This window comes from Mastigoproctus giganteus, chromosome 9 (genome assembly GCF_048544385.1).
Source record: "Mastigoproctus giganteus isolate SK-2022 chromosome 9, ASM4854438v1, whole genome shotgun sequence".
In the NCBI taxonomy this organism is placed as follows: domain Eukaryota; kingdom Metazoa; phylum Arthropoda; class Arachnida; order Uropygi; family Thelyphonidae; genus Mastigoproctus; species Mastigoproctus giganteus.
The window spans coordinates 138,844,013-138,871,823 of NC_143583.1; the positions used below are offsets into that span (position 1 = coordinate 138,844,013).

The 27,811-nt window shown below is 36.2% G+C and overlaps 1 protein-coding gene across 4 annotated transcripts in view; it reads left to right on the forward strand.

Moving 5' to 3' along the window:
• The window catches only part of LOC150080768 (plexin-A2-like), a 1,384,718-nt gene that overhangs the window by 1,268,127 nt on the left and 88,780 nt on the right, over window positions 1-27,811 (forward strand). For all 4 annotated transcript variants that reach the window (XM_090381170.1, XM_090381171.1, XM_090381172.1 and 1 more), the window contains 2 exons: window positions 5,354-5,451; window positions 26,394-26,483. In XM_090381170.1, the coding sequence (XP_090237296.1) occupies window positions 5,354-5,451; window positions 26,394-26,483 (188 nt within the window). The remainder of the gene's footprint in view (window positions 1-5,353; window positions 5,452-26,393; window positions 26,484-27,811) is intronic.

The following is a 27,811-nucleotide window of genomic DNA, read 5'->3' on the forward strand; positions in this document are numbered from 1 at the left end:
CCCATGTGCCAGTACCTTGCATTTATCATTGTTAAACATCAACTGCCATTTCTCAGCCCATCAACCCAATTTTTCTAGATCTTATTGCTGTAGCTCACCCTGATGACTGTAATTAACCAATTTTCCAATCTTTGTATCATCTGCAAACTTAGACATTAAGCCTGATATACTTTCATCAATATCATTGATAAATATTGAAAACAACAGTGTGTCTAGCACTGAACCCTAGAGAACACTAATAACATTATTCCATGAAGAGCAGTGCCAATTGATAACCACTCTGTCTTCCAATTAATTATTCCTTTATCCATAGCAGTAACTTGCCCTTAATCTAATAGCAAATAGCTTTGTCCAGTCCTCAGAACAGTCTTGAATCAAGTTTGTTTTGGGAGCCAAAAAAGGTGATACTGGCATTGTCTTCATGAAGTGCTGAAATCATTCCATAGGAATACTGGCCCATACAAACCCATTCACATCTTGCAGCTCTCTCAGACAGGATGGCAGCAGATCCTTGCTGTTAAACAGCTCATTCCACTTCCTCAGATACTCATTCATGTTTTCAACTTGAATGAGTATTGTGGGAGGGAGTGGAATGAGCTGTTTAACAGCAAATTGTGAAATTGTGACTGAAATGAGCTGTTTAACAGCAAATTGTGACTGAAATGAGCTGTTTAACAGCAAATAGTGAAATTGTGACCGGCTGGGCATGCCGGTCACAATAACCTTCATGCTTCTGGAGCCATTTCCAAATTATTTGTGACTTGCATATGGCATTTTTTCCATCTGGTAACAGTTTAACAGCTTATTCAGCTGTTACCAGAAGCCATCAGCAAAAAAAGGGGATGCACCTGGAAAGCAGTGATGTTCAAGTAGGTGCTGGCATTCAGACATTGATCTATTGGTATCGTAGGACCTAATGTGCACTAGGAAAAGATTCCTCACACCATCACATTTCTACCAGCAGCCTGCTGTGGTTGCATCTATTATGATAGGTTCTCTGAGTCACACTGCAGTTGCCATGTGTTGGTTGCCAGCTGCATGGAACAACTGAAAGAGGATTTGTCAGGCCAGGTGACTTTTTTCCATCATTACTAAGAAATTTGTTCTAATCATGGTAGTTAATATAATAATATGTGAGTGGATATAATATCATATGTTTTCAATAATAGACGGTTATTTATTTATTTTTTTATGAAAATCCCAAACACGGGAGATATTGGAACCTATAGTACTTAGTACCATGATTGGGTTGAAGGTTGAGAAGATGAAAGAAGATATTTGTTGACATTAGACTTAAACTTCTGTAGACTATTCTTCATACGTAATTTTCAGGAAATACGTATGATGGAAGGTTGTTCCAGAAAATGGCAATTGAATGAATAAATGGGGAAGAGGAAAGGTTGGATAGTAAATGGATGTTGGCTGGTGGTGGCACGTGTTCCGACTGTTTTGGAAGTGAGAGCAGGAATTATAGAAGCCAATTCAGAATAACAGTGCCAAGGGAAGTATCTGTAGAAAAGGCATGCAGCAGAAACAAGTATGTCTATGAGACAGTGAGTGGAGAGACTCTGTTAGAGATGAGTCATTAATTAACCTAACTGCCCTCTTCTGAATGGAATCTAGTAGTCTGAGAGAGGTTTTGGGGACAATGTCCCAGATGTGGGAACAATATTCCATGGTAGTGCGGATTTGCGGTTTGTACAGAGTGAACAACTGTTTAGAAGAAAAGTAATGCCAAGAGCGAAAAAGAAAACCAAGTTTTTTAGATGCAGAGGAAGCAATATTTGTAATGTGCTTATGCCAAGAGAGATTAGAAGTAAGGGTAATCCCCAAAAGAGATATATCATTTTGCCTAGAACTCGGAGTGTCACCAAAGATAAGCATAGGAGCAGAAGAATCCTTTTTGCGAGATATAAGACAAGACTGCGTTTTTCAGAAGGTTTGAAATCAACTAAGCTGTCTTTGCCACACTGGAGATTACCTGGAGATCGGCATTTAAGGAATTGGTAGCAGATATTCGAGAAGTTGAAGCTGATTGAGCATGGCAAGATTTCTCAAAATGGAAAGTGGAGTGCAATGTGCTATCATCAGCAAAACTATGGATAGAAATTCCAGTCAATATACAAGAGGAAAAGAGTGAGGGAAAGAACTGAATCTTGGGGGACACCAGCATTAGAGGAGAAGTTAGAAGACAGAGAGCCATCTACCATGACCCTCAGTGAGCGATCAGAAAGAAAACTGGATAACCAATTACAAAAAACAGTTGAAAAACCATAAGATGGAAGCTTGTTTAGAAGACCTTTATGCCAAACACGATCAAAAGCCTTTGAGATGTCTGGAACAACTGCTTGTGTTCCACCAAACTTTTCCATTGAATTTGTCCATAAATGAGTAACATAAGCCAGAATATCACCAGTGGATCTACACTGACAGAATCCATACCTGATCATTGATTTGTCACCCTTTTTAGGAACTGTCTGGATATGAGCAAATTTCCAAGAAGAAGGAAAAACATCTTTGGAATAAAATAGTGAAAAAAGGTGGCAAAGACCAGGAGTAAGTTCAGGTGCACAGGTTTTGAGAACAAGTGGTGAAATACCATCAGCACCTGGAACTTTCTTAGCATCAAGATTCGTCAAAATCCTTCTGACATCCTTTTGACGGAAGACCACAGGAGGCATTGAATGGAGCATACTAGGAATGGTGGGAGGTGTTTTATCAAGATCATTAATACATGAGTTGGAAGAAAAGTGGGATGCTAGCAGGTCAGCTTTATCCTTGGCTGAAATGACAACAGAACCATCTGGTTTGGACAGAGGTGGGAGCAGAGATGGGCAATAGTTGTGGCCAATAGCTTTGGCAAGAATGCTGTGCTACCATTAGGGCAAGAAGCAAGTTTTCTGCTCTTAGCCTGTTCAAAATCTAGTTTGGACTGATTGACTGCTTTACAATTGTTGCGAGCTTTGCTGTAGGCAGAAAATGAAACTGGAGAATTGGAAACAAGCCAATTACGATATGCAACATTCTTCTCTTGAACAGCCTTAGCACATTTATTGGAAAACCAAGGGTTAGATAAAGGACGAGATTTTAAAGTGAAGTGTGGAATAAAGGATTCCATTCCCACAAGAATAATTTCACTGACACGATCTGAGCAAATGTTGACATCAGAAGTTTTGAAACAGTGATCCAACCAAGGAAAAGAAGAAAAGAAATCTCGCAAGTCATCCCATTTTGCATTCTTGTAATGCCAAACAATACGAGGTTGAAAATAGCCATGAGATAAAGGCTCCATTGGAGAAGAGACAATCACCAAGTTGTGATCTGAGGTGCCTAAAGGACCGCTCACTTCGACTGTGTACTTAGAAGCTTGTTTGTGAGAAAAAGATCAAGCGTGTTGGCTGTATGGTTAGGATTGTCTGGTATTCTTGTAGGTAAATGAACAATCTGTGCAAGATCATTAGTAATTGCAAAAGCCTCAGCATCTCGACCAGCTGGGTCGGCGTTACTAGAAAATGGAAGCCAGCTGGAGTTGTGAAAATTAAAATCACCAAGAAAAATTACCTCACTGTTAGGAAAGTTGGACTGGAGAAGGTAAAGTTGCAGAGAGAGGAAGTCAAAGAACTCCAAGTGATTAGTGGAGTTGGGCGAATTGTAGAGACAACAGATGAATTTGTCACAATGAGGTAGAGAGATTTTAAGCCAAAGCAGATCAAAAAGAGGAGATTCAAAATTATCAAGTCTCTGACAGGGAATATCAAAATGGACATATGCACAAGTACTACCTTTGAGGTGAAAGGAATCATACAGCGAAATATTTGGGCAATTGAGATGAGCAGTAGTTGAATCGACTGGTAACTGAGATTCTGTCAGAAAAAGTACATAAGGTTTGGCAGATTGCAAGTGGGAATGGACGTCGTTGAGATTAGAATTGAGCCCACATATGTTTGGGAGGTTTAGATCTTTTCGCAGATAAGCTTATTCTATTAGTTTGACAATTCATGGTGTATTCAATAGTAAGAAAAAGTGGGGGGGGGACATGCTGTATGAAGGCTCCTCCGTAGCCAGGTGGGAAGAAGCAGCAGTGTGTAGCACACGCTTCTTGATTAGATCGGGGTTTGAGCCAGTGTCCACCAAATACGGAGGATGCGGAAAGGTCAGGGAATGACCACCGCAGATCCCTGGAGCAATGTGGCGTTGGTTGCTAATGCTCCTAAAATCCAAATAACAACAGCAGCAGCAACAATGCTGTATGAAGTAATGAGATTTTTGGATATGGCGTATACATGGTAAGAATATGCCCAGATCCTTGACATAACGTGGCCTCGACGATGCCCCCCCCACCCCCCATGCATGCATGCACACTACTCGGACTCCCTCCAGTCACTATCTGGCAGAGTAGAGGTAGGAAGATTATACACTAGTTGATCCGGAAGCCTCCTGGAGAGTTACCAATAGGTTCGGTCTGGTGTACTAACTAGCGATCACCATTTTAGAGCTGTACCCTCGAAATGTAAGGAAGATTGGATCTCGCCATAATGTTCATCATAACCTCAAAAGTCATCAGTCATACTGCATGATGGAAGAGATGGGGAAGGTTTGATTGGAACTTAGCTCTGGAGACTAAACATGGATTCTACCACTTCGAGCTTCCAATAAGCAAAGTGGTGGTATTGCACTGGTTGATAAGAGTCATCTTCCACCTAGTATTGCCTGGTAACACAGAGGGGCGGCATTCCTCCATATGGTGTGGGTGCCACACCTCGACCCCTGGTTATGTTGTTTCACACCTGGGTGGTCACCCAGTGCGCTTGTGTATGGAGGTTATACCCAGGATTACTAACAGTCCCACCATCGTGAAGATGCAAATGCACTAACTTGCACATTAGTTAGACAGTTATTATTATGTAAGTAGGATACTTGACTGAAAAACTGGTATTTGGCACTAAAATTGCCGAAACTGTGTAATATATGTGTTGGTTGGATGTTGTGCAGACTGTAATCCTAAGAATAATGTGTTACCTGATCTCAGGTGGAGGGGAACCCTACTCCCTCCACCTGAGATCAGTTAACTATAGTCCTGATTAAAGAGGTCTTTATAAATTCTTCAAGTTTATGTTATAACTGAATTCAAATTCAGAACTCTTCAAATGAGAGAGAAAAGTGGTGAAAGTGAAAAGAAACAAATGGTGAAACTATTATAATACCACAGAGGACAATAATCAGTTGATTCACTGTGAATATTAAAGTTAGATATACAGTATATATATTTTTTTATCTTAAAAATATGATGGTATATTTAGATAAAAATAAAATATTCTTACATATCTTTGTTAAGAAAAGGCATTTCTTTCAGAAACCCTAAATTTTTCTTTTAAAACAAGTCCTCCACTCAGCCGTGCCACTTCTCCCTTAAATCATGATAATGAAGGAGGTTACAGGTATTGGCACCTGGTAAGCTTTTATTATGATGATAATATTTTTTAATTTAATTTTTGTTTTGCTCTCCTTTATAATTTAATACAATGGAATCTGGTTATTTGGGACAAATCGGGATAGTGCATTTTGGCCCGATTAAGTGGATACCCCAATTATGCAAAGTTTCACATAAATAGTTAAAAATACAGTGGACTCCCGCCTTATGATTGATTGTCTGTATATCTTATCGCTGTATATCGATTCTCAAATCTCTTATATCTCTGTATATTGATTCTCAAATCACTTTACGATGGGCTCGCCATAGTATAGTACGTTCACTATATGATATGTAGTGAGTGCCAGTCATTGTGAATTGAATTTTATTTCTGTTAAACAGCAATTAAAAATAAGTGAAAATAGGAGGAATATTATCCACAGGCTATAAAAGTAAAGATATATTAAGCACAAATTTACACTTTATTACCTTACCAATTAAAAAAAATTAAATGGTACATGAAAATCGGAAGAATATTTTCCACATGTTACTTAAATAAAAATAAATTTATGCTTACATGCATAATTTAATTAATATATACATAGTAACTAGTTGTTATTTCTGTTCACTGACATTTGGGAGAGGAGATTGATTAAATTTAAAGCAGTAAAAAAGATAAGCAATCAATAACAAAGAACACGGTACAACCAAATTGCCACCAATACAATACATGAAGCTTAAAAATTAGGAATGAAGAGAAGATTCTGAAAATGTAAGTTTATTATATGATTGGAGATTTCATAGAAGGGGAAACACATTTCACCATAATAACATAAAAACCCACAGAATTCTAGATTTCAGTATTATCACGAATTCAATAAGATCAAGTTTACTATCCATTTATGATAGAATGCGCTAACAGAAAAGCCCAATAAACCAGAAACTGCTGATTGTTTTTATTGTTTTATGGTTGTGACCTCCAGAAATCTGACCGAACCACGTGGTATGGTCGAAGACAATCGTAGGGTAATCTCGAGTTCTGAAGTCTCCTGCCCTGATTAAACAGCATGTTGTCCCAATTAAGCGAAGAAAACCCTGGCTATTTTCTTTCTCAATTGAGTTCTATTCTTTAAGATTTCTCCCAAATAAATGGCTGCCCCAATTAACCATCAGCCCAAATAACCAGAATCCACTGTATTTGAAAATCTTTTGCTAAAGTCTAAATTCATCTCTGAACTTATTCTTCATGCAAGCAGTTTTCTAAAAAAATTACTGACCACTTATCTCTAATAGTTATTTGTCAACAGTTAACTCAGGTCTTTCCACCCATACTGGGTGGAAAAGACCTGAGTTAACAGTAAACAGAGGTAACAGTAAACAGAGTTAACAGACCTGAGTTAACAGTAAAAAATTTACTATATTGTACAGTAACATTTGTAATTCATTTGATAATTGAAGCATGAATAACCTTGCTTGAAATCATCATTTTTGAACTAGCAAGCATTCTGGTGTGATGATGGTGATTGGGGTGCATTTCCTTAAGTGTATGAAGTGCAATCAAAACATTTGTGGACTGAACTAATATTTGGGAAACTATAAAGCTTACTGGCCATTTGGATGTATCTTCTTCAAAGTAGTCTTCTTGACACTGTATACACCATTTCCAACACTTAAAATTTCTGTTAGCATTCTTGCTAATAGTTCCTCTCTCAAGAGTTCTGAATAATTTCTTCAGTCAGCAGCATGCACAGGGGCATTGTCATGATGCACATACTGATTTCCTGAAGCTAGCTTTTCTGCCTATTTTTTCTGAAGAGCATCTCATAATTGTGATGGAACTGCTTTCTTTCTTAGATCTTGTTACCATGCAGAACAATTTGCATAATGATGCACTGTGTACAATTACAATGCTTCTACAACTTCTCGAAGCATTTCTGATAGCCTTCTTTGGAATTGATAATAGTTTCTGCGTTATGTTCAGAATAATTTCACCATGCATCCCAAATCAGACCTTTCAAGGAGGCTTTAATCTTGGAAAAAAAAACAAATTCACAGGATACTAAATCACTTGAGCATTGTCACGATGTGTGCTCCAATTCCCTGAAACCCAGCCATTTTTCTTCTAACCATAAACCACAATCACCATAGAACTGTTTTAACATAGTGAATCAGGAATGTTTTGTAACTTTCCTGATTCACTATGTTATCATGCACGATAAATTTGTAATGAACGCACCGTGTCCTGTAAATCAAAAAATATTGTAAGCATGACCTTTGCAGTCAAGATTGTTTTGCTTCTCTCGCCCCCCATAAGTGAGAGTATATTCCACTAAGAAGACTAGGTCTTTGTGTCTGGGTCATAGCCATACATCCAAATTCATCAGTAATGATGAAAAAAGCAAAGCATGGGTTAGCAGCAGCAGCATGTTTGTTGGTGATCATCCTGACATGTCATAACTTACTGCTCTCTGTGATTATCAGTGAGAATACAAGGCACTAACTCAGCCGTAACACATTGCATTCCCAAATCCTGTATTAAAATTGATTGACATGTCACATAAGAAATACTAATTTCACAAGCAGCTTCACATTTAGTTAAACATTAGTTAAATCATTCCTGATCAGATCATGAACACAAGAGATTGAATCATTGGTTTCTGTAATTGTAGGGTGGCTAGAGTTAGGAAGAAACTTTGCAAACCACTGAAAAGTCTTTGAACAACACATAAAATCTTCTCTGATAGCTGTTTTTAATGTTCTATGGATTTCTGTTGCACTTCTTAATTTGAAACAAATTTTGATGCAGATTCATTGCTCATTTTAAAATACAATTAAACAAATAAAACAACTTCTATCAAGCACATGCATAATTCATTAATTTATGCTGATTGCAGATAACACCTGCATTACTATATTTAAAAATTTATTTTTTCATAATTTCGCATTATGTGCACTACAGATTCCAACGTTGTATTATGTGCACATGGCTCTATGTAGAATTACATTAAAATATTTTTTTTTTGGCTAAGGTATAAAGTTAAATAGCCATAGATACCTTATTATATCGAACTGATTAAAATTCAGTTGTATATAGCATACATAGCTGCCAACTTTTGCCTATCAGGAAAGTGGAGATCAGACATTTATAAGCAGGAGGAAAATAGATTTTCCAGAAAAATATTAAAATCCATATTGCACTAGAAATTAAATTTCACTGGCAAAATACAAATTATATATTAAAATACATTCATAGCATTGTTTACAAGTACAGTATGCTTATAAATATTAGCTCATTTAATATTTTTCTGTCTGTGTTTTTCAGTTTGGGATATTCTATTAAACATCAACTGATTATGATTGCTTCAAGAAAGATTTTGTTGCAGGGTTTGCTCTCTTCAGAAATGTTGAGCTAGAATTTTTTTTATAACAATGACCCTGCTGTATAAACTTCGGTGTTAGAAGAATTTCCAAACCTTCACCAGAAAAAGATCTGAACTCTTTAGTTTTGTTTTTTCAATCCAGCTGAATATTTTCTCACATTCATAACACTGCTATGAGGAATTGTTAAAATGCCAAGCATGACTCGATAGGTTGTTATGTTTCAAACTTCTTTGTGCACTTATCTGTTCCTCTACCAAGGATCACTATACATCAGTTATTTCTTCTTTCATGATAGGTTCTGGTAGTGTTTGACAGCTGATACTGAAAAACATCTGTTGTTTCATCTATTTCTTTATATTATCTTTAACACCAAGAAGTACTGGGAACTTATCCACAAATAATTTTAAATTTGAAAATGATGCACTATCAGTTGATGAATTTGTACTATTTCAACATTTATAGGAACATTATTTCTCAGTGGGAACTTGTATACCATGTATTACATGCAGCCACAAAGTACTTCCTCACTGAGCAAAAGAATGGAAATCAATTTTGAAAATGAACTGCAATATTTTAAGTTGTTGGTAAAATAAATTTGCTTATAAAATTATTCAGTATATTCAGTATCTCAGAGTAATGACCTCAGTACGTGGATGTGAGGTATGTTGATTGAAGAGCTGTATTCAGATTTTCAGCCTTGGGATAACGTGTTAAAAAAAAAAAAAAAAAAAAAACCAGCAAATTTCTTTCTGCAAGCCAGAATGAGAATAAAATGCTTAGAATTATCAGCTTACTTGGCCTGTTTAGGATTGCTTTCCCCAGAATTTTATGATTCAGAAGTTCTTTTTCTTGAGTTCATTTATTTGTCTTTTTCAAAACTTTTTGGATCGTGAACTGGAATTTGAACATGAGTCAGTGCTATACACTAGTGATCACTTGAAGTGCTTTTCAGTTCGATAGCTCTAAAAAGTAGTCATTGTTTTTCTCACCATTTCTAACCTCTTCTTTAAACAGATTTGTCAAAGGTTGCCACTGTTCTACCAGTCTGGTTACCCAATTAACCAAAGACAGCTGATGTTTAACATGTTTAAATCTTTCTTACTTCACTGGCAGCATCAGTTGAAATTGTTTGTCTATCTTTTCCTTCCGGTACTTTTCTGTAAATGGTAGTAAATTCCATGTCTACTAAGTGTCTGTCCACTTTCATAGGAAGGAATGCAGCTCCCTTTTCAGTACGCAAATTGATAAGATAGTAAGGACAGCCTTATTATCATCAATGACTCAGTTCCCCCTTTTAACATGTTTGCTGCTGCTTATATTTGCAGTGGTCCTTTATTTGTGCCTTGGGGTGTTTCTCTTGGAGCACTTCTCTGGGGGACTGGAACAAGCAGGCACTGCTTTTTAGTGAATGGATTTCATCTCTGAAGAATCATCACTCCAAGTAATGCTGACATCTGTTGTTTGTAGTGTTCTAACATCAACAAGATTCAGAATCCACATCACTTGAATAGAATACTATTTCAGCGTCAGATGACAAATTATAAAGAGCTGATTCAATGTCATCAGCTTCAATATTCTGTCCATCCTCATTCTTTTTTTTGGTTCTGATGTTCCAGGCTATAGATCAATATTAACATCCTTTTAGGGTTAAATTTTACAAGAAAACACTTTACACAAAATTTTATCAGTAGATACACACTAAGGATGATGATGATGATGATTTATTTTTCAAAAACTAAAAATTAAAATTCAGCACACATAATCTTCAAAAAATTGTAGCTTTTCTTCTTGTGGAAAATACTAAATTATATGGCGCCTCCATAGCCAGGTGGGCAGAAGCAGCAGTGCATAGCAGTCACTTCTTGATTAGACAGGGGTTCGAGCCCATGACCACCAAATACGGAGGATGCGGAAAGGTCAGGGAATGACCACCACATATCCCCGGAACAATATGGCCTTAGTTGCTAACCTCCTAAAAACCAAATAACAAACAGACAACTAAATTATATAAAATAACTTCAACATAAGCAAAGAACATATGAAACTGTGAATAGAGTACAGTATGTCCTCGTATAGCACGATAGTTGCGTTCCTAGAAACCCTCGTGCAATGCAAAATCGTGCAATATAAACAACAGGCCCTATGGGAAAAGTAGGGTTAGGTGCCGACCACCCAAGATTGAACACACATTTGGAACCAAAACATTACCAAACACAATAAATAATCGGGTAATTTTAATCGTTATAAAATACTTACGTATTTTATAACGATTAAAATACGTAATAAAAATAATATTATATTATAATAAAGTATTTTTAATACTAAAAAATGTATTATATTAAATAAAATAGTCGTAATAAAATATTGCTAATGCTTTTGCTTCTATCGTAAGCAAACTTGCTTTTTGTTTGATTTTCTGTCCAAACAGATGAGAGCCATTCCATCTCTTCCAATTCTTGTGTCTTAATCTAATGGATATTAATTACACTTTGAGTTGTTCCCGCTATGAAAGTTGTTTTTATTTTCGCTGCATTCTTTGTAATTCTCGGCGTTGCCTCATTTAGGTCTGTAGCACGTGCAATATCACATGGTCTTTAATTTCGCTCAAAGCGTTTCACAATTTCGTATTTTTTCTCTATCGACAGAAGAGGACTGGCCATAAGCCTTACGGGGGGAACCACGGTGGGCCGGAGGCCGGTGTAATTTTGGCCATAAACCGTAGTATGAGGCCACTATAAATTTTCCCGGGTAAGAATTTTTGACTCAGTCCGCCTCTGTTTATCGATATATTGCTTTTTTTTTTTTTTCTCTCTCTGAATCTGCAGTGTCTTAGCCAGGACGCTTCCTTTTCACACCTTTTAAGTATTTTACTCATTTTTAGGGAATAAAGCACAATTACAAAACGAGGAGGCACGCTTGATACACATAAACAAAGCTGCGTGCGTGTAGCAACTGAATAAACAACACCGTAAAGGCCGAGATACACTATTAATTAACACCTCACATTTTACTAAAGCACATTTCTGGAGGTTACTACCATAAAACAATAAAAACAATTTCCAGTTGCGTTTCTGCTAGTGGAATCTGTTATAAACTGGTAGTAAACTCGATCTAATTGCATTTGTGATTATACCGATAGCTTGAATTGTGTTGGTTTTTACGTTATTATGGTGAAATGTGTTTCCCCTTCACTGATATAAAACACATAAATACATTTTCAGACTCTTCTTCATTGCTATCGTGTTGCGTTCAGTTGGGGTGATTCCGCGTTCGACTGCCATTTCTTGTAAACACAAAGGCGAATCGTGTATAAGCGAATTCGGTTCGTGTTATATAAGATATCGTTCCCCTATTTATAAATCGTGTATGATCGAATTCGTGTAATGCAAACACGTGCTATACGAGGACCGACTGTATACAGCTTTTATAGTGCTCTATACAGTGAAATGGATGTGAAGCAAAAATCCAGCCATAATGCAATAGCAATGGTGATATTAGCAGAGGCACATGATGCAAGAAAGCAAGCTTATACAGCATCAGCCAAAAAAAAAAAAAAAAAAACCTAATTTCACCCATCCACTCGCTCCAAATGTTTGTCTAGTTTTGCCTTGAATCTATTTAAGCTATCAACTTCTACAATGACAAATGGAAGTTTGTTCCAGCAATCAACCACCTGCTGGCTAAAGACTTCAACACATCTATCCTGCAACTGTCTTTGCTCAATTTGAATTTATACCCTCTCAGGCAATTATTCTGAGCAAAAGAAAGAATTCCATCAGCATTGAGCATGCTCAAACCATACAAGACTTTATACACCTCACTAAGATCATGGTGCCTAGTCTCCAGACATTGGAATTTGCAAAACTTAAGCCTTTCTTCGCCGACCGGGCTAGCCGAGTGGGTAAAGTACCTGCCCGGCAACCCAAAGGTCGCGGGTTCGATTCCCGCCTCGGGCTTGGATCAAAGTACTGCAAAAACCTTGAGAGGTGCAATATGGCCACAGAAGCCGATGCGCCAACAACTACCAAATCAAAAAAAAAAAAAAAAAAGCCTTTCTTCATAAGAGCAACCATTTATTCCATTCACTAATCTTGTTGCCCTTCTCTGTACTCATTCCAACAGCTCTACATCCTTCTTAAAACGGCGCCTCCTAGCCAGGTGGGAAGCAGCAGCAGTGCTTAGCACATGCTTCTTGATTAGACTGGGGTTCGAGCCCGTGCCCACCAAATATGGAGGATGCAGTAAGGTCAGGGAATGACCACTGCATATCCCCGGAGCAATATGGCCTTAGTTGCTAATGCTCCTAAAAAACCAAATAATAACAATAACCTTAAAACGAGGCCTCCAGACCTGTATACAGTACTCAAGGTGTGGCCTGACCATTGCCTTATACAAGGGGATAATCACCTCCTTATCCATGCTAGAAAAATTCCTGTATATCATTGACAAGGCACCGTGAGCTACTCTTGCAGACCGTCTGCACTGCTCAGAAAACTTCATATCTGCTTGCACAATTAGCCCCAGGTCCTTTTCACTGTCTGCCACTGTCAGTGTAATACCACACAGTTGATACATTAATCTGGGTTAATGCTTCCCATATGCAATACTTTACATTTGTCAATGTTAAACTCCAATTACCACCTCTCAGCCCACCTGCTCAACTTTTCTAGATCTTGTTGCAGCAGTGTACTGCCATTAGTGTCATTAACAATCCTGCCAACCTTCATATTGCCTGCAAACTTGGACATTAAGCCTGATATACCGTCTATCATTAATAAATACAGAAAACAACAATGGAGCCAACACTGAACCCTGGGGAACTCCACTAATAACATTAGTCCACGAAGAGCAGTGTCCACTGATTACCAATCTCTGTCTTCTCCAACTCAACCATCCCTTTATCCATAGTAGCAGTTTGCCTCCAATGCCACACTGCTCCAATTTCTGCAGCAGCCTTCCATGTGCAACAGTATCAAAAGCCTTTCTAAGAACAAAATATATGATATCAAAATTATTCTTTGCATCCAGTGCCTTTGTGACCACATCATAGTATCCAATCAAATTGGTCACACAAGACTTCCCCTTAACAAACCCATGCCATGTCCGAGCTGTAACTGAAGTCTTGTTTAGATAATCCTGCAATGCTTCTTTAACCAGTGCCTCCATTAATTTCCCTGGAACAGAAGTTAAACTAACAGGTCTGTAATTATCTGTGTCTCCATTTGATCCTGCTTTGTGAATTGGGGTCACATTTGCACTTCTCCAGTCCATGGGTACCTCCCCTGAGTGCAAGGAAGCTCTCATAATTACGGCTAAGGGTTTGCTTACTTCCTTTGCTGCCTCCTTTAATAGAACTGAATAGATTCCATCCACCCCAGGTACCTTTCTTATATTTATCTTCAACAATATCTCCTCCAGTTTACTGTGAGTTTTTACAAAATTATCTAGCTTACTGCCAGAGTTTAATACACCTCTGGCATTCCCCTACCTGAATAACTCCATGTGTGAATGTAGATGCAAAATATTCATTTAATTTGTTAGCTTCCTCATCAGAATCATCAACTGTTGAACCATCGATATCAAGTGGACCAATCTGATTCATCCCCTTCCTTCTAGAGTTTACAAAAGTAAAGAACTCTTTGCTGTTTTTCTTTGCTCTCCTTCCTATCCTGTGTATCCCTCCTGTACACATTGTACTCCTAAAATTCCAGTTCTGCATTCCTTATATCTGTGTGACACCACATCTTTGTTACCCCAACAGTATCTGCCTTTGAAGTTTTGATCAACACCTCAAATTCATCAAATTTATTTACCAAACTCCTAGCATTGGTGTTCACACAAGTATACATGCACCTGTTTCTATTCTTAGCTACCCTAACACAGCCCATGTATTTATGTGTTCCACAATGACTCCCAGCAGTCTCCTGAATCCCCTGCACCTTGTTTTTCAGGCTGCTGCTCATTTCAGTAGAAGCAGTGCAAGAATCACCTTCACCTCTGCCAGTGGCTACTGTTAACCTATTAGTCCGTTTTTCCTCCCAAGCTAATAGTTTTCCAACCCACCTAACTCTGCCTCGATAACATCAGCAAATATCACCCAGTTGTTCATTTCATGTGCTTTTCCTTTTGCAGTTCATTTATTGACATTGTTTATGTTTGAGGCACAAAAATATTAGTTCATTTTGATATAGTCTTGCATTCTGGCAGTAAACATGTTAATACCCTTACTACTCCAGGATTAAGTGCCAGACAAGTTTTTGAAGGAATGCTTTTGGTTTGTTCAGAGGATTTTCAATCCTGGCGCCAAGAGCAGGCTACTGTTATTATTGCAAAAGATCATAGCAATGGGATATAGCTGGAATCATTTGATTACTGCCCTCTATGGCAATTGAAGATGGTCCATTTTTTAGAGCCATCCCTACATCTTCTTTCCTTATCCATGCAATTTCCAATTTCATTAACAATGCCTGTTGCATTTGTTCTTCCACAACCTTTTTTTTTTTTTTTTTTTTTTTCGCCATCAGGAACATTGCTGAACAACCTCTATTATCAGCACAACTAAAATTCCCTGACGAAGTATGCAAATAAATGTTCGCATGTAGGACATCATTCACCATCAAATACATTTACTTTTGCATTTCTTCATATGGTTATTTTGGTTATTTGTTTGCAAATGTCTCATTACATCATGTTTCCAGCAGCTTGAGTTTAAAAATCACATCTCCAGTATATAAAGCAAATATATTACCTTTTTCAGATTTTATAATAATATGAAAAATCTTGCATACATTTCTTTTGAAATTTTACATCATATTGCGCAACAAAAGTACTAAGAAATTACATTTCTATTTTACAAAATATGACTACCGTACTGCTTATTTTCATTAAGGGTCAATTCATTAATGAAAATAAGTAGAAATTTGCAAATTTTTTTTAATTCCAGTTTTAATGTGGTTTTATTTTTTTTTTTGAAAAGAAAAAGACTGAGGGGAAAACTGAGATTTTGCAAATAGATGGAGAAACTTTGTCAGCAAATGATATTACAGTAAGAGAGGGAAGCATTAAATTGAGCAACAAAGGCTGATTCTGTTGTAAATGTGGAGAGTTAGTGGCTGTGAGGATAACTTTGCAACTCTCCACACTCTTTTGTAAGTTTCTGTCATCAAACTAGCATGCTTACATTATGACTATGATTCACAAGTAACGTGAAATGACAGAGATGATGTCGATTGCATTACTGTCATGAGATTATTTTTAATGGATAAAAAAAATTTAGCATGGTTTTGAAGCATTTAAAGGCTGAATTAGAACAGCTAATACTTTGCAAATGATAATACAGAAATCTGTATATACAAGTTTCCTTTTTTATTTTGTGAAGCTGAGATTATGCTTTAAGTACCTAAGAGTTGGGTTTTTTTTTTTTTTTTTTTTTTCATAAAGCCGTTAAAGTTAGAATAATAAATTAAGTTTTTGTTTGTTATGTATGATTAATGGAACAATGTCCATTAAAACATTAAAAATCTTATGTATTTGTTGAAGTTTATCAATTATATTTCAGTGATTTTTCACTTTTGGAATGATAGAAACAGTAAGGATAAATATAAGTTATTTATATTAAGTTCTGTTTCAAAATGAAAAATTAAATGGAAAGAAAGTGAATATTTATTGGATAGAGAAAACTATTGCTGTTACTGAGAGAAATATTGAGGTTAAAAGTTTTGAGGAAAGGTATGTGTTCAAGTCAAGGTTTTATCTATATAATGTTGAATGTAATGTTTATATATATTTCTACAACTATATATATTTATACGTATATATTTCTATGTATACTATATATGTTTCTACAACTATATATGGATGAGGCTTATTTCACTCGGGAAGGCTTATTTAATCAGCACAGTGCTCATGTGTGGGCTCACGACAACCCACATGGTGTGCGCCCCCATGCGGCACAACATCGCTTTGCAATAAATGTGTGGGCAGGTATAGTCGGTGACTGCTTAGTCGGCCCATAAATGTTACCATCCCGCATGAACTCCACTAAATATCGGATCTTTCTTGAACAAGTTCTACCAGGGTTACTTGACAATGTTCCAGCAAATGTGAGACGCAACATTTGGTTTCAACATGACGGGGTGCCTGCCCATTATGGAAGGTGTGTTCGTGACCATTTGAACAGACGTTTTGGGTGCCGATGGATTGGCCTTGGTGGACCTGTTGCCTGGCCCTCACACTCACCTGATTTATCGAGCCTTGATTTCTTTCTGGGGGGGGCTCAAATCTATGGTGTATGAATCGCCTGTGGAGATGAAAATGGATCTCGTGGCGAGACTCCTCTGTGCTGCTGCTACTGTCAAAGAAACTCCAGGTGTGTTCGACCGTGTCCACCAATCCGTGCTGCGTCAGTGTCACGCATGCATCGCATCTCATGGTGGAACCTTCGAGCATCTGTTGTAACATCATGAAATGCATCCATCTCGTACTCCATTGTTAATATTATGTCAAATAAATGTTTGCCACTAATTACTGTCTTGTGTCATTTCTGCTTCTTGTGCCTCTGCTACTACTTTCCCGTGACATTTCCGGTTATGGGTTCCTATGCGATTCACATTCCTTTAGATGTTACCTACCTCCCCTAAACGTTTGTACCAATATTTTTGAGCCACCCTGTATGGGAATTTTGCTAGCAGGGAAAAGGAGGTGATTGTCCCTCTGTATAAGGCAATGGTCAGGTCACGCCTTGAGTACTGCGTACAGGTCTGGAGGCCTCATTTTAGGAAGGATGTAGATTTGCTTGAGCGTGTACAGAGAAGGGCAACAAGATTGGTGAGGGGATTGAAGGGATCTTCTTATCAAGAGAGGCTTAAGTTCTGCAAATTGCAGACTAGGCACCTGTGCTGTGATCTGATTGGGGTGTATAAGGCCTTGAATGGGTTGAGCACGCTGAAGTCTGATGAGATCCTTCCACTTGTTCAGATTACAAACCTAAGGGGGCATAAATTCAAATTAAGAAAAGACAGATGGAGAATAGATGTGCGGAAATTTGCCTTTAGCCAGCGGGTGGTTAATTGCTGGAACAAACTTCCATCTGTCGTTGTGGAAGTTGATAGGTTAAATAAATTTAAGGAGGAACTGGACAAGCATTTGGAGGGAATTGTGTGATTTTTTTTTTTTTTTTTTGGCTGATGTTGCATAAGCTCATACACTTGCTTTCTTGCATCACATGCCACTACTACTACTACTATAAGTTTGGACAGTTTATTCCAGCAAGAGAACACCTCTTTAAGGTCCTCAGCTGGAATTCTGTAACTTTTTTCCTTGTCCTTCTCATCCCCAAAAGCATTCCTCTTCTTCAGTGCCTCTGCCTCTTCATTGTGAAGCTCTGCTAGCTCCTTCCTGTGGTCCTCCACATCCTTCTCATTAATCTCCAGGCCCACAGAACTGCCCAGACACAATTTCTTGCACAACAGGCTCTTCCTCCAACTGTTGCAAGCCTTCGAAGTCCCTTGGAGCCACAGCATTGGGCTACAATGGCCTCCAAGCCAAATTCAAGCACCTAACAGAAACCTCCTTCCAAGCAACCACGATTAGGAAAACAGCATCCGCTATATTGATGTGACCCTTCCAGAAGCTCTTCAGAGTCTGATTTCTTTCTGTGGATAAGTGGCCTCAAAACATTTTCTGAACAGTGCCTTAGTGTAGAGTTTTTTAAAATTTGCAATCACCTGCTGGTCCATAGGCTGGAGGAGAAGTGTTGTATTAGGTGGCAAGAAGTGAACCTTGATAAAACTGAACTCATCTGGTAATTCTTCCATCAAATTAGGAGGGTGGGCTGGAGCATCGTCCATGACCAAAAGCACCATCAGTGGAAGATCCTTCTCCCTAAGGTAGTCACGGACAGTGACTACCTTAGTCACCCAGTCAGAGAAAAGACTCCTGGTCACCCGAGCCTTGTGGTTGGAACGCCACAAAACTCCAAGGTAGTTTTTCCTTATGTTTTTAAAAGCCCTGGGGTTCTCCAAATGGTACACAAGCAGTGGTTTGAACTTGCAGTCATCCGAAGCATTGGCACAAAAGAACAATGTAAGCCGGTCTTTCACTGACTTATGGCCAGGCAAGATTGTCTCCTCCTTCACTGATATACGTTCTGTGTGGCATTCTCTTCCAGAAAAGGCCAGTTTCATCGCAGTTAAACACCTGCTGCGAAAGAAAGTCTCCATCCTCAATTATTTTCTTAAATTTCTCACAGTGTTGCTCAGCAGCATCCTAGTCTGCACTGGCAGCCTCACAATGCTGTGTAATCCAGTCCTTTTCCTAAATCCAGTAAACCATCCCTTGGTGCCAAAAAACTCCTTCACATAACCAGTACTTGTACTAGGAACCTTAGCACCAATTTCCTCAAACAATTGTTTGGGCTTTTCACAAATAATCGCCTCACTGACACTATCACCTGCCATTTGTTTTTCATTAATCCACACTAATAGAAGAGTTTCCATTTTTTTTGGTGATATTACAACATGAACTGCTCAACCTAGAGATTCCCTTTGCGACCTGTGCACTTTTTATTTCTTCCTTGTTTTTTAAAATTTTACTGATTGTTGATTTAGCCATATCATATTCAGCACTTAGATCTCCTACACTTTCTCACTTGAAAATTATTTCTTTCTTAATGTCTAGGTTAATTAGCTTTCTCACTCTCTTTTGCCGGCTCATGGCTAAAATTATATAGCAGAATAATTAAAAAATATATTTTCACTGCTAAAGGGCAAATAAGCAGATAACTGAACTAAACTAATAACTGACAAACGATAACAAAGATGATAACTGATGCTCTAATCAAATCAGGAAGGCCCTGACACGTTATGCCCACACGTTTGTTGTAGCATCCTGATTTTATTGATAAACTGTTCATTATAGTATTGTTTGTTGTAGCTGTGTGTGTGTGTCCTGAGAATGGTCTATTAAATCTTTCACAGGAGAACTCGGACACAAACATATTCTAAATCAGACACTGTCCTTCTCCAAATGCCACGATAAACGTTGTCTGATCTGTCCTCTATGGACAACCTCGAATTCCCTACGTTTTTGCAAAACTACAAATGTCATCTATCTGCTTACCTGTAAAATTTGCAATAGTAATTATGTAGGATAAACATCAAACTCCCTAAATATCAGAATTAATGGACATAGGTCAAAAAATAATAACCTATCCATTGGAAAAAACAATGACACAGATCTGGAACTACTACACTTTCACCACCACAATTTCAGCAATGCTATCATTAAAATCTTAGCTGTCATTGAAAATAGCCTCACCTGTGAATACTATGAAATCATTTATATGTGTATTCACAAAACCTTGTATCCACATGAACTAAATAACAAATTCTTCAATAAGATTTTGTTTAGTAATAGCTTTTTTAACACCAAATTTTTACACTGTATTTATAAATTATTTAACCTTAGTCATATTATGCAGGCTTAAAAATGCAGACACTCACGTGGAAATAAAAAGCATAATCCATACAAAAATATGAAATTTGATTTTAAAATTATCCTTAGTTCTTGGGACAGTGTTACCCTTGATCTACTTAAAATAAACCACTTCCTTCTTAGCATCAAAAAATCTATTCTTAAAGCTTTAATTTCATTCTGTCAAAAATTAATGTTCAGTAATATCCACCTTAAACATGAAGACATTGGTCTCTACAGAATTGGCATTATTACAGCTCACTGCATTGAATTTTGCAATATCAAATTTGCACAAAAATGGTTCAACAAAATACACTGGTCTTACTCAATAAACATAATAACCTACTACATACACAAAGCCTATACAAACATCATTGTTTCAATTATGATTCTCCATTAGGTTTAAAAATCTGTAACTACAAAAAATTTCTACCAACATAGGAAATATTCTACTTACAGATCTCCCATGCCACTGCAATAGTCTTGTCTATGCTCCATATATTGATCAATATCATGGTCATGTTATAACTGGCAATCTTAATATCATAAAGGACCATGACCTAAAAACTGCTATAAGCAAAGGATTTTAAATACAGACCTATTAATAAGGCTAACCTTAATAACATCAACAGAGAATTATACTAATGTTAATGCATTTTGCTAACAAACTTGGTTTTAAATTCACCATTCCACACAAATCATTCCAAAACTGGATCACCATCTATCATAACATTGTAAAAGCTATCTAAAATGCCTACAAGCTGTACAATAACTGCTACACCATACTGTAATCTTAAGAAGTGTATAAAAGAATTACAGGACAATTTTATCATCACCCCAGTAGATAAAGCATCTAACAACTTTGCCATCTTTTGCAAGCAATTTTACTATAATCAACTTAAAAATGAAATAGAAAATAACTCCACTTTTACTCCCTGCTATCTTAGTCCTGCTTCCACAATTAAAAAGCTAATAGCTTTAACTAAAAAACTAAATACTACTAAACTACAGAACTCAACCCTACCCTTTCTGTATATGATTGCCAAATTCCATAAACAACCTGTAGGCTTCATTTTCATTACTAGTTCCAAAAATAGTGGCTGCTACCTCCCAGGTAAAGTTTTTCAAATTACTCAATACTATTTTCCTATTTTCAACAATCTTACATCTACTTGGATCATTAACAATAACCAACCTTCAAATCTGATATCACCATAACTAGCATAAAAACTTTTGATTTCACCAACCTCTTCACCTCAATCCCACATAACCTTCTGATATTTGTGCTAAAACAACTTTATCACAGATACAAAGATAACTTGAATATAAGTGATAATACATGGAACAATTATGTCAATCTCTGTTTACTTAATAACTATATCTTCGACTGCAAACTTACTTATAAACAAACCATTGGTGTTCCCATGGATTCCCAAATTTCCAGATCCAACCTATTTTTCACTATTATTATTATTATTAGCTATATGGTGACCAGCCAAAAAAAAATTCTGAATTACCGAGAGAGAAAGAGAGAAGTAGAAGGGGAAATCACCAAGAAAGAGGAGAATGATGATACCCACCTCAGGACCCTGGGTGTGCCAAGCCCCCATACTCACCAGATATGAGCCCCTGGGGTTGAGTATGAAGAATTATATATTGATATTTGATTGATATTTATTACTTAAAGCAGTCCCAGCCAATCAATGGCAACCCCGCTATAGAATTATACACCACAAACAACCCTAATCATAACTTTTTTAGTATTCAGATATATAGATGACATCGTAATTTTAAATACAAACTTTGAACCATTAGCCAAAGCAATTTACTCCAATGAACTTAAACTGAATAAAGAAAACTCTACTAATTACACAGCCAACTCCCTTGACCTCTATATTACTCTTGGCAATGCTTCCCTTCCATATAATATTGACATATATGATAAAAGAAATAAATTCAACTTCGATGTCATTTACCTTACTAATTGGCACTCTAATATTTCCAACAAAATATACAAAAATATAATTTGTACTAAAACTATTAGATTAGCTAACATATGCAGTAACCACTTACTGTTCACCAAAGCTCTTAAACATCTTTACAATAAGTTAATTAATAATAACATCCCCATCTATTTTATAAAATACTGCTTCAATATAGTTTCCCATTTGATCAAGAATAAATTCAGTTGTAATCTACTATGAACTGGTCAGTTCTATTCATATTTGTACAGTTGTAATATTATTTGGTGAGATTTCCACTACTTGGTGAGTAATAACTATACATGATTCCCTATGGAATTATTTTCATTGGAATGATTACTTTGTTTCTTTACTCATTAAGTTTCTACTTTTTAAGTATCCACTTCTTTCATCTATTTATTTGATATATGTTTTAACAATCCTTTATGAAATGACTGATAATTCACTTCCCTTGTTGAGACTTTATTGATATTTCATTTTTGTTTTCGTGCACAGATAATATATGTAGGTAAATTGCTTTATATTTGGATCTTGGATCTTTCAAGTATTAAAGCTATCCAAAAGTATCCAAAAAGTTTTGATACCTTTCAGTTCCACCTTTGAATATCCACCTTTGGATTTATCTGCTCGAGATGTATACTATTTTCATTTACTATTGTGCATATTATTCATTAATACTGAAATTTTATGCAGTACTTGTTCATTTTTGGATTCTTCAACTCCATGGATCTTTGTGACTCTATTTATATTACAATTTTTTTTTTATTTTCTACAGTCTCCTTAGGATTTGATGCCTACCATTTTGTCTACAGTCATCTAGTTATATGCATCCTTGGATTTATTTCCTATTCTTTCATAACTGGATTTAAACTAGATTTCTCATCAAAAACCTCCTATGGATTCTTATTACACCCTTTCACCTTTAGATGCACATTTGAAACTACCTTTGGATTTGTGCTACTCTATCAACAATAGATTTATTTATTTATTTTTACAGAAATGATTACAAGAATTATACAACATCCTTTTTGCTAAGTATATAGTAGCCATATCACTTGGTCTACTTTCTATTCATTTTATTATGGCTATGTTCAATACTTTTTATTTATCTACGAGCTGTTTTATTTTTATATATCTTTTGACTTTATATCAGTAATGTCCTTTTATTCCAACTGCATTAATACGTTATAGATATAATCTCTCTTTTCTTAGGCTACTCTTATGTATCTCTATTCTCTTATATTCAAAATAGGATTATAGATGTCACTATTTCCATATCTATTTTCACTTCTTCACAACTCTCTATCAAGTCCCTTATGCTGTTATAAATTGCTCTATCCTGAAGCTAAGTCACCTATGTAGCTCTGATTTGGATACATTCATCTGCTCTACAAAATATGTGCACTTTATTTTCCCGCTGTCTTCCTTCTTCTACCTGCTACTTGAAAACTCCAGGTATAGTTCCCTTTTTTATTATACTTTTGGTTTCGGTTAATTTCTAGGCCTGTTTTTACTTACATAATTTTTTGCCTGTTTTTCCCTGCTGTACAAGCATTTCGTATTCATCTCCTTTTTAAACTAACACTTACAAAGCCAGAGCCCTTACTATAAGGTTGGACTTTACAACCCCAGCTAGCTCAGTAAGTTTTAATAACTTTTTCTATACTTTTTACCTTTCTACTTTCTAATTCTACCTTTCTTTCTGATCGTAGAGCTATTAGTGCAATACAAGGGTGATACAAACGTTCCATTCCAACTTTGTGAAAACATTCCAAGAGTGATACAAATGTTCCAACATACGGAGGATGCGAAAAGGTCAGGGAATGACCACCGCGTATTCCCAGAGCAATATGGCCTTAGTTGCTAATGCTCCTAAAAACCAAACAACAACAACAGCTTCGGCATGCCAAATCCCTGCTGATGAAAATAAAAAACTGGGCATGTTGGAAAGATTTTCCATAATACAGCTTCTTATACCTCTCACAAGAGATGACCAATGCCTTCATCTCATTTACTATAACTTCACAATTAAACTTGTCCCACTTGTGCAGATCCGTGCAAAGGTGCTTGGGGGCACAGATGCAAACAGGATTAAGGGGCCTTGTTTATTTATGTTGAGTCTTTGTTGGCTCCCTCAATTGGAGTCCCATAGATGGGGGGGGCTCCTGGGGGTGACACATCCAGAGCACCCTCCATTTGCACGGCCCTGCATTAAATGCAGATTTCAGTCAGGTCATGTGCCCATGGTATGCAACTTACCCAAAGGCATGGGCTGATGAATGCAATGTCAGATGAAAATAATTTTTCATCAAGATCATCAAACCAGGAATCATCCTTGATTACTTACTTTCATATGATTGGGACAACGTGTATCATATACCCATTGAGGAAGCTTTTTAGGAATTGCTGAAAGACTTGACCATAATCAAAGGGATGAGTCATCAAAAGAAATTGGCTGGTGCATAATTCAGTGCAGAAGCCAAGCAGGCCTTCATTTACAAATTGAAAGCCTTCAGGAAATGGCAAAAATGAGATGGGAAGCAGACTAAAAAACAAATACGTGGTTGTCTCCCAGGACACTCTACACTGTCTCTATGTTATTCAGCATCTTTGTGAATGATCATTTTGCCTCCATACAGAAAGCAAAAATTAAGGTTTATGTCTACTTTCTGTTTTTACTTTGTAAATTACAGGTAAGAATATACTCTGAATGAACACTGATTTACAGACAGATTTAATTAATGTACAGAATTAGGCACATGACAGACTGTAATTAGTGAAAGCAAAAAAAAAAATCCCTCTTATTAATCAGTCCTTCACATCAGATTACTGAATACGTACCCACAATAAGATTCCATAGCCTTACACTTGTAAAAAAATAACTCCTACTCTTGCAAAGAAATAGAAGTGTCTCAACTTGTGGGTTGTTCCCTCTCCTGATTAGGCCATACATGTTAATTATATATAGTGCAAACTGAGACTCTTCCTGTACTTATTTTATCAAATTCAAAATAAGCTAAATCTGACTACCAGAATCTCCATCTATTTTATCAATTTTCTTTAATAGACTCAGTTCTGAACTACGCTGTGAATATCTCAAACAACGCATAAACTACTATTGTGAATATCTAACACAATCCAATTAAGACATAATGATAATTTACTGACTAGAATTTTTAAGTTACTTATGGGTAAGCAAAACTGGAATGGTCCTAATTTGAGAAATCAGGTACCTCTCAAGTTTCCTTTTATAATCCCTTCTCAAAAACCAAAATAAAATTTTTTCTTTAAAAAAATAGAAATGGTAGAATTTCTACAATTAATGCTATTCTGATAACATACTCATTAAGAACCATTCCCATTACATTCTTTTAGATCACAAAGAACTTTGTTAGATCAGCTCATTTCCCTGAACACTTTCCACATTATTAATTCTGTCTTAAGCAAACTGAACTTTAAAATTAAAAACGTATATTATTTTGGCAAGTTATGATTTTTTTCTTTGTTTTCTGTTGTTTGCTATTTAATATGTAATTAAGATGGTGCATATTTAATTCTTCCCACCCTTTTTTGTGGGGAGGGTAAGCATAAGGTGTTTATGTTAATTCACTAGAATAATTAAAACTTGTTAAGGAGCTAACTACTCCTTAACAAGTTCTTTGTTTAAATTTTTTTATGGGAAATAACTGTTGTATTGTATTAATAATTGGGATGCACCCTTTATTTAAGTTTTTATTAGCAATATATTAGCAGTTTAAAATAATTATTTGGTGTGTGGTAAAAGATTTATAAATTCTAATATTTATTAGAGTATTGTATTTGTAAATTAAACTGATACGGTGTAATTGGGGTTCATCCTGTTTTGTATGAAAAATATAAAATAAGAAAAAAATCTAATGATATCAGCCTAAAACTAAGTTTATAAAACTTAGTATTTTACAAAAAAGATAAAAGTGGAGATTATATAGAGCTTAAATTTATGACAGTTTAATTGGCTGGATTAAAGGGTATGATAAGTACGATCTGGCCAGTTATTTGCAGTCATGAAAACTTACAGAAGACTTCCTGTATATTACTGATTCTTATTGAAAATGGAACAGTTAATTGCATTTTTAAAGTACTAACAAGAATCCTTTATTTTCATTTAGGTTAAACATCATGATGGTGAGCAAAAAGAAGGAGAGAGGGGAAATAAAATGGTTTCTGAAATCTACCTCACAAGGCTGTTAGCAACTAAGGTAAGTACTGTACAGCAGGCCCTTGTTATAACGCGGTTCACTTTATGCTGATTCGCTATAATGCTGTTCTTATATTATAACCCATATTTAACGAAATTGTTTCATTCAATTCATTTGAAAATGAATAGCAAAACAGCATTAAAACATTTCCCACGCTCAGTGAAAATTTCTTGCCCGCTAATTTAATTGCAGTACAGTGACTTTTTACGTAATTCTGAGATCAACATTTTAAAAAATGATCAAGTATATTGCTTGTAATATTTGCGTTATATGCATTTATCCGAAGTCTAGTCATCACTCAGTACAGTATTAGACATTGTGCATAACGGACAGTTTACTCGAACAGTGTATCATAATTAATGCAACCAACGCAGTTACGTTTTCGAAGAGTTAATAATGGCGGATAAGAATGAAAAAACAACGTCTGGACTTAGTAAGAAGACTACAATTGTAAGAAAAAGACTGAATTTGAAAATTAAATTAGACGTTTTGAAGCGAATCGATTCCAGTCAACGACAAGCGGATGTGTGCCATAATTTGGGACTGGTAAGTTTAGCTGTTAGAACAATTATAAAAAATAAAGAATTAATTTTTGCAGCAAGAAAGACAGCTGTTCTACTGCAAGCAACTAGGGCTAGGCTGGCTATTAGGATTGAAATGGAGAGACTTAAACTAATTTTATTGAAGATAATATCCAATACAGAATTCAGTTAAGTTAAATATTATAATAATAATAAAAAGAGATTAGCATATATGATGATTTGAAGAAAACTCACCTTAAAAAAAAAAAAGTGGAACCATTTAAACCTGGTAAGGGCTGGTTGATTTAAATAGATTTAAAATCCAGGGAGAAGCTGCAAGTGCAGATCAAGGAGCCAAAACTTTCAAAAAAGAACCTGTTAAAATTGTTGAAGGGGCCTATTATGTGTTATACTTCTCAACATGTTTTTAACATAGATGAAGCAGGACTTTTTTGGAAACGAATCCTTTCATATTGAAAGAAGAAAAAAAAAACATGGCCAGGTTTCAAAGCGGCGAAGGATCGGTTGCCTATTTTTGGGTGGTAATGCTGCGGGGGATTTAAAATTAAAACCCCTTTTAGTTTACCAGGAAGAGGGCCAAAGTACAACCCAAAATCGACTCATTTTTCATGATTAAATTCATAAATTAAATTAAATCAATTTAGATCAATTAAATTCATGATTTTAAGTGGAAGTTTAATTTTGATCGTAAGTAGTTACCACATAATTATATACGTATGTAATGCAGAATATTTTTATATGTACAAATATTTGAATATTAAATATTTTGACCAACATTTGTGCATC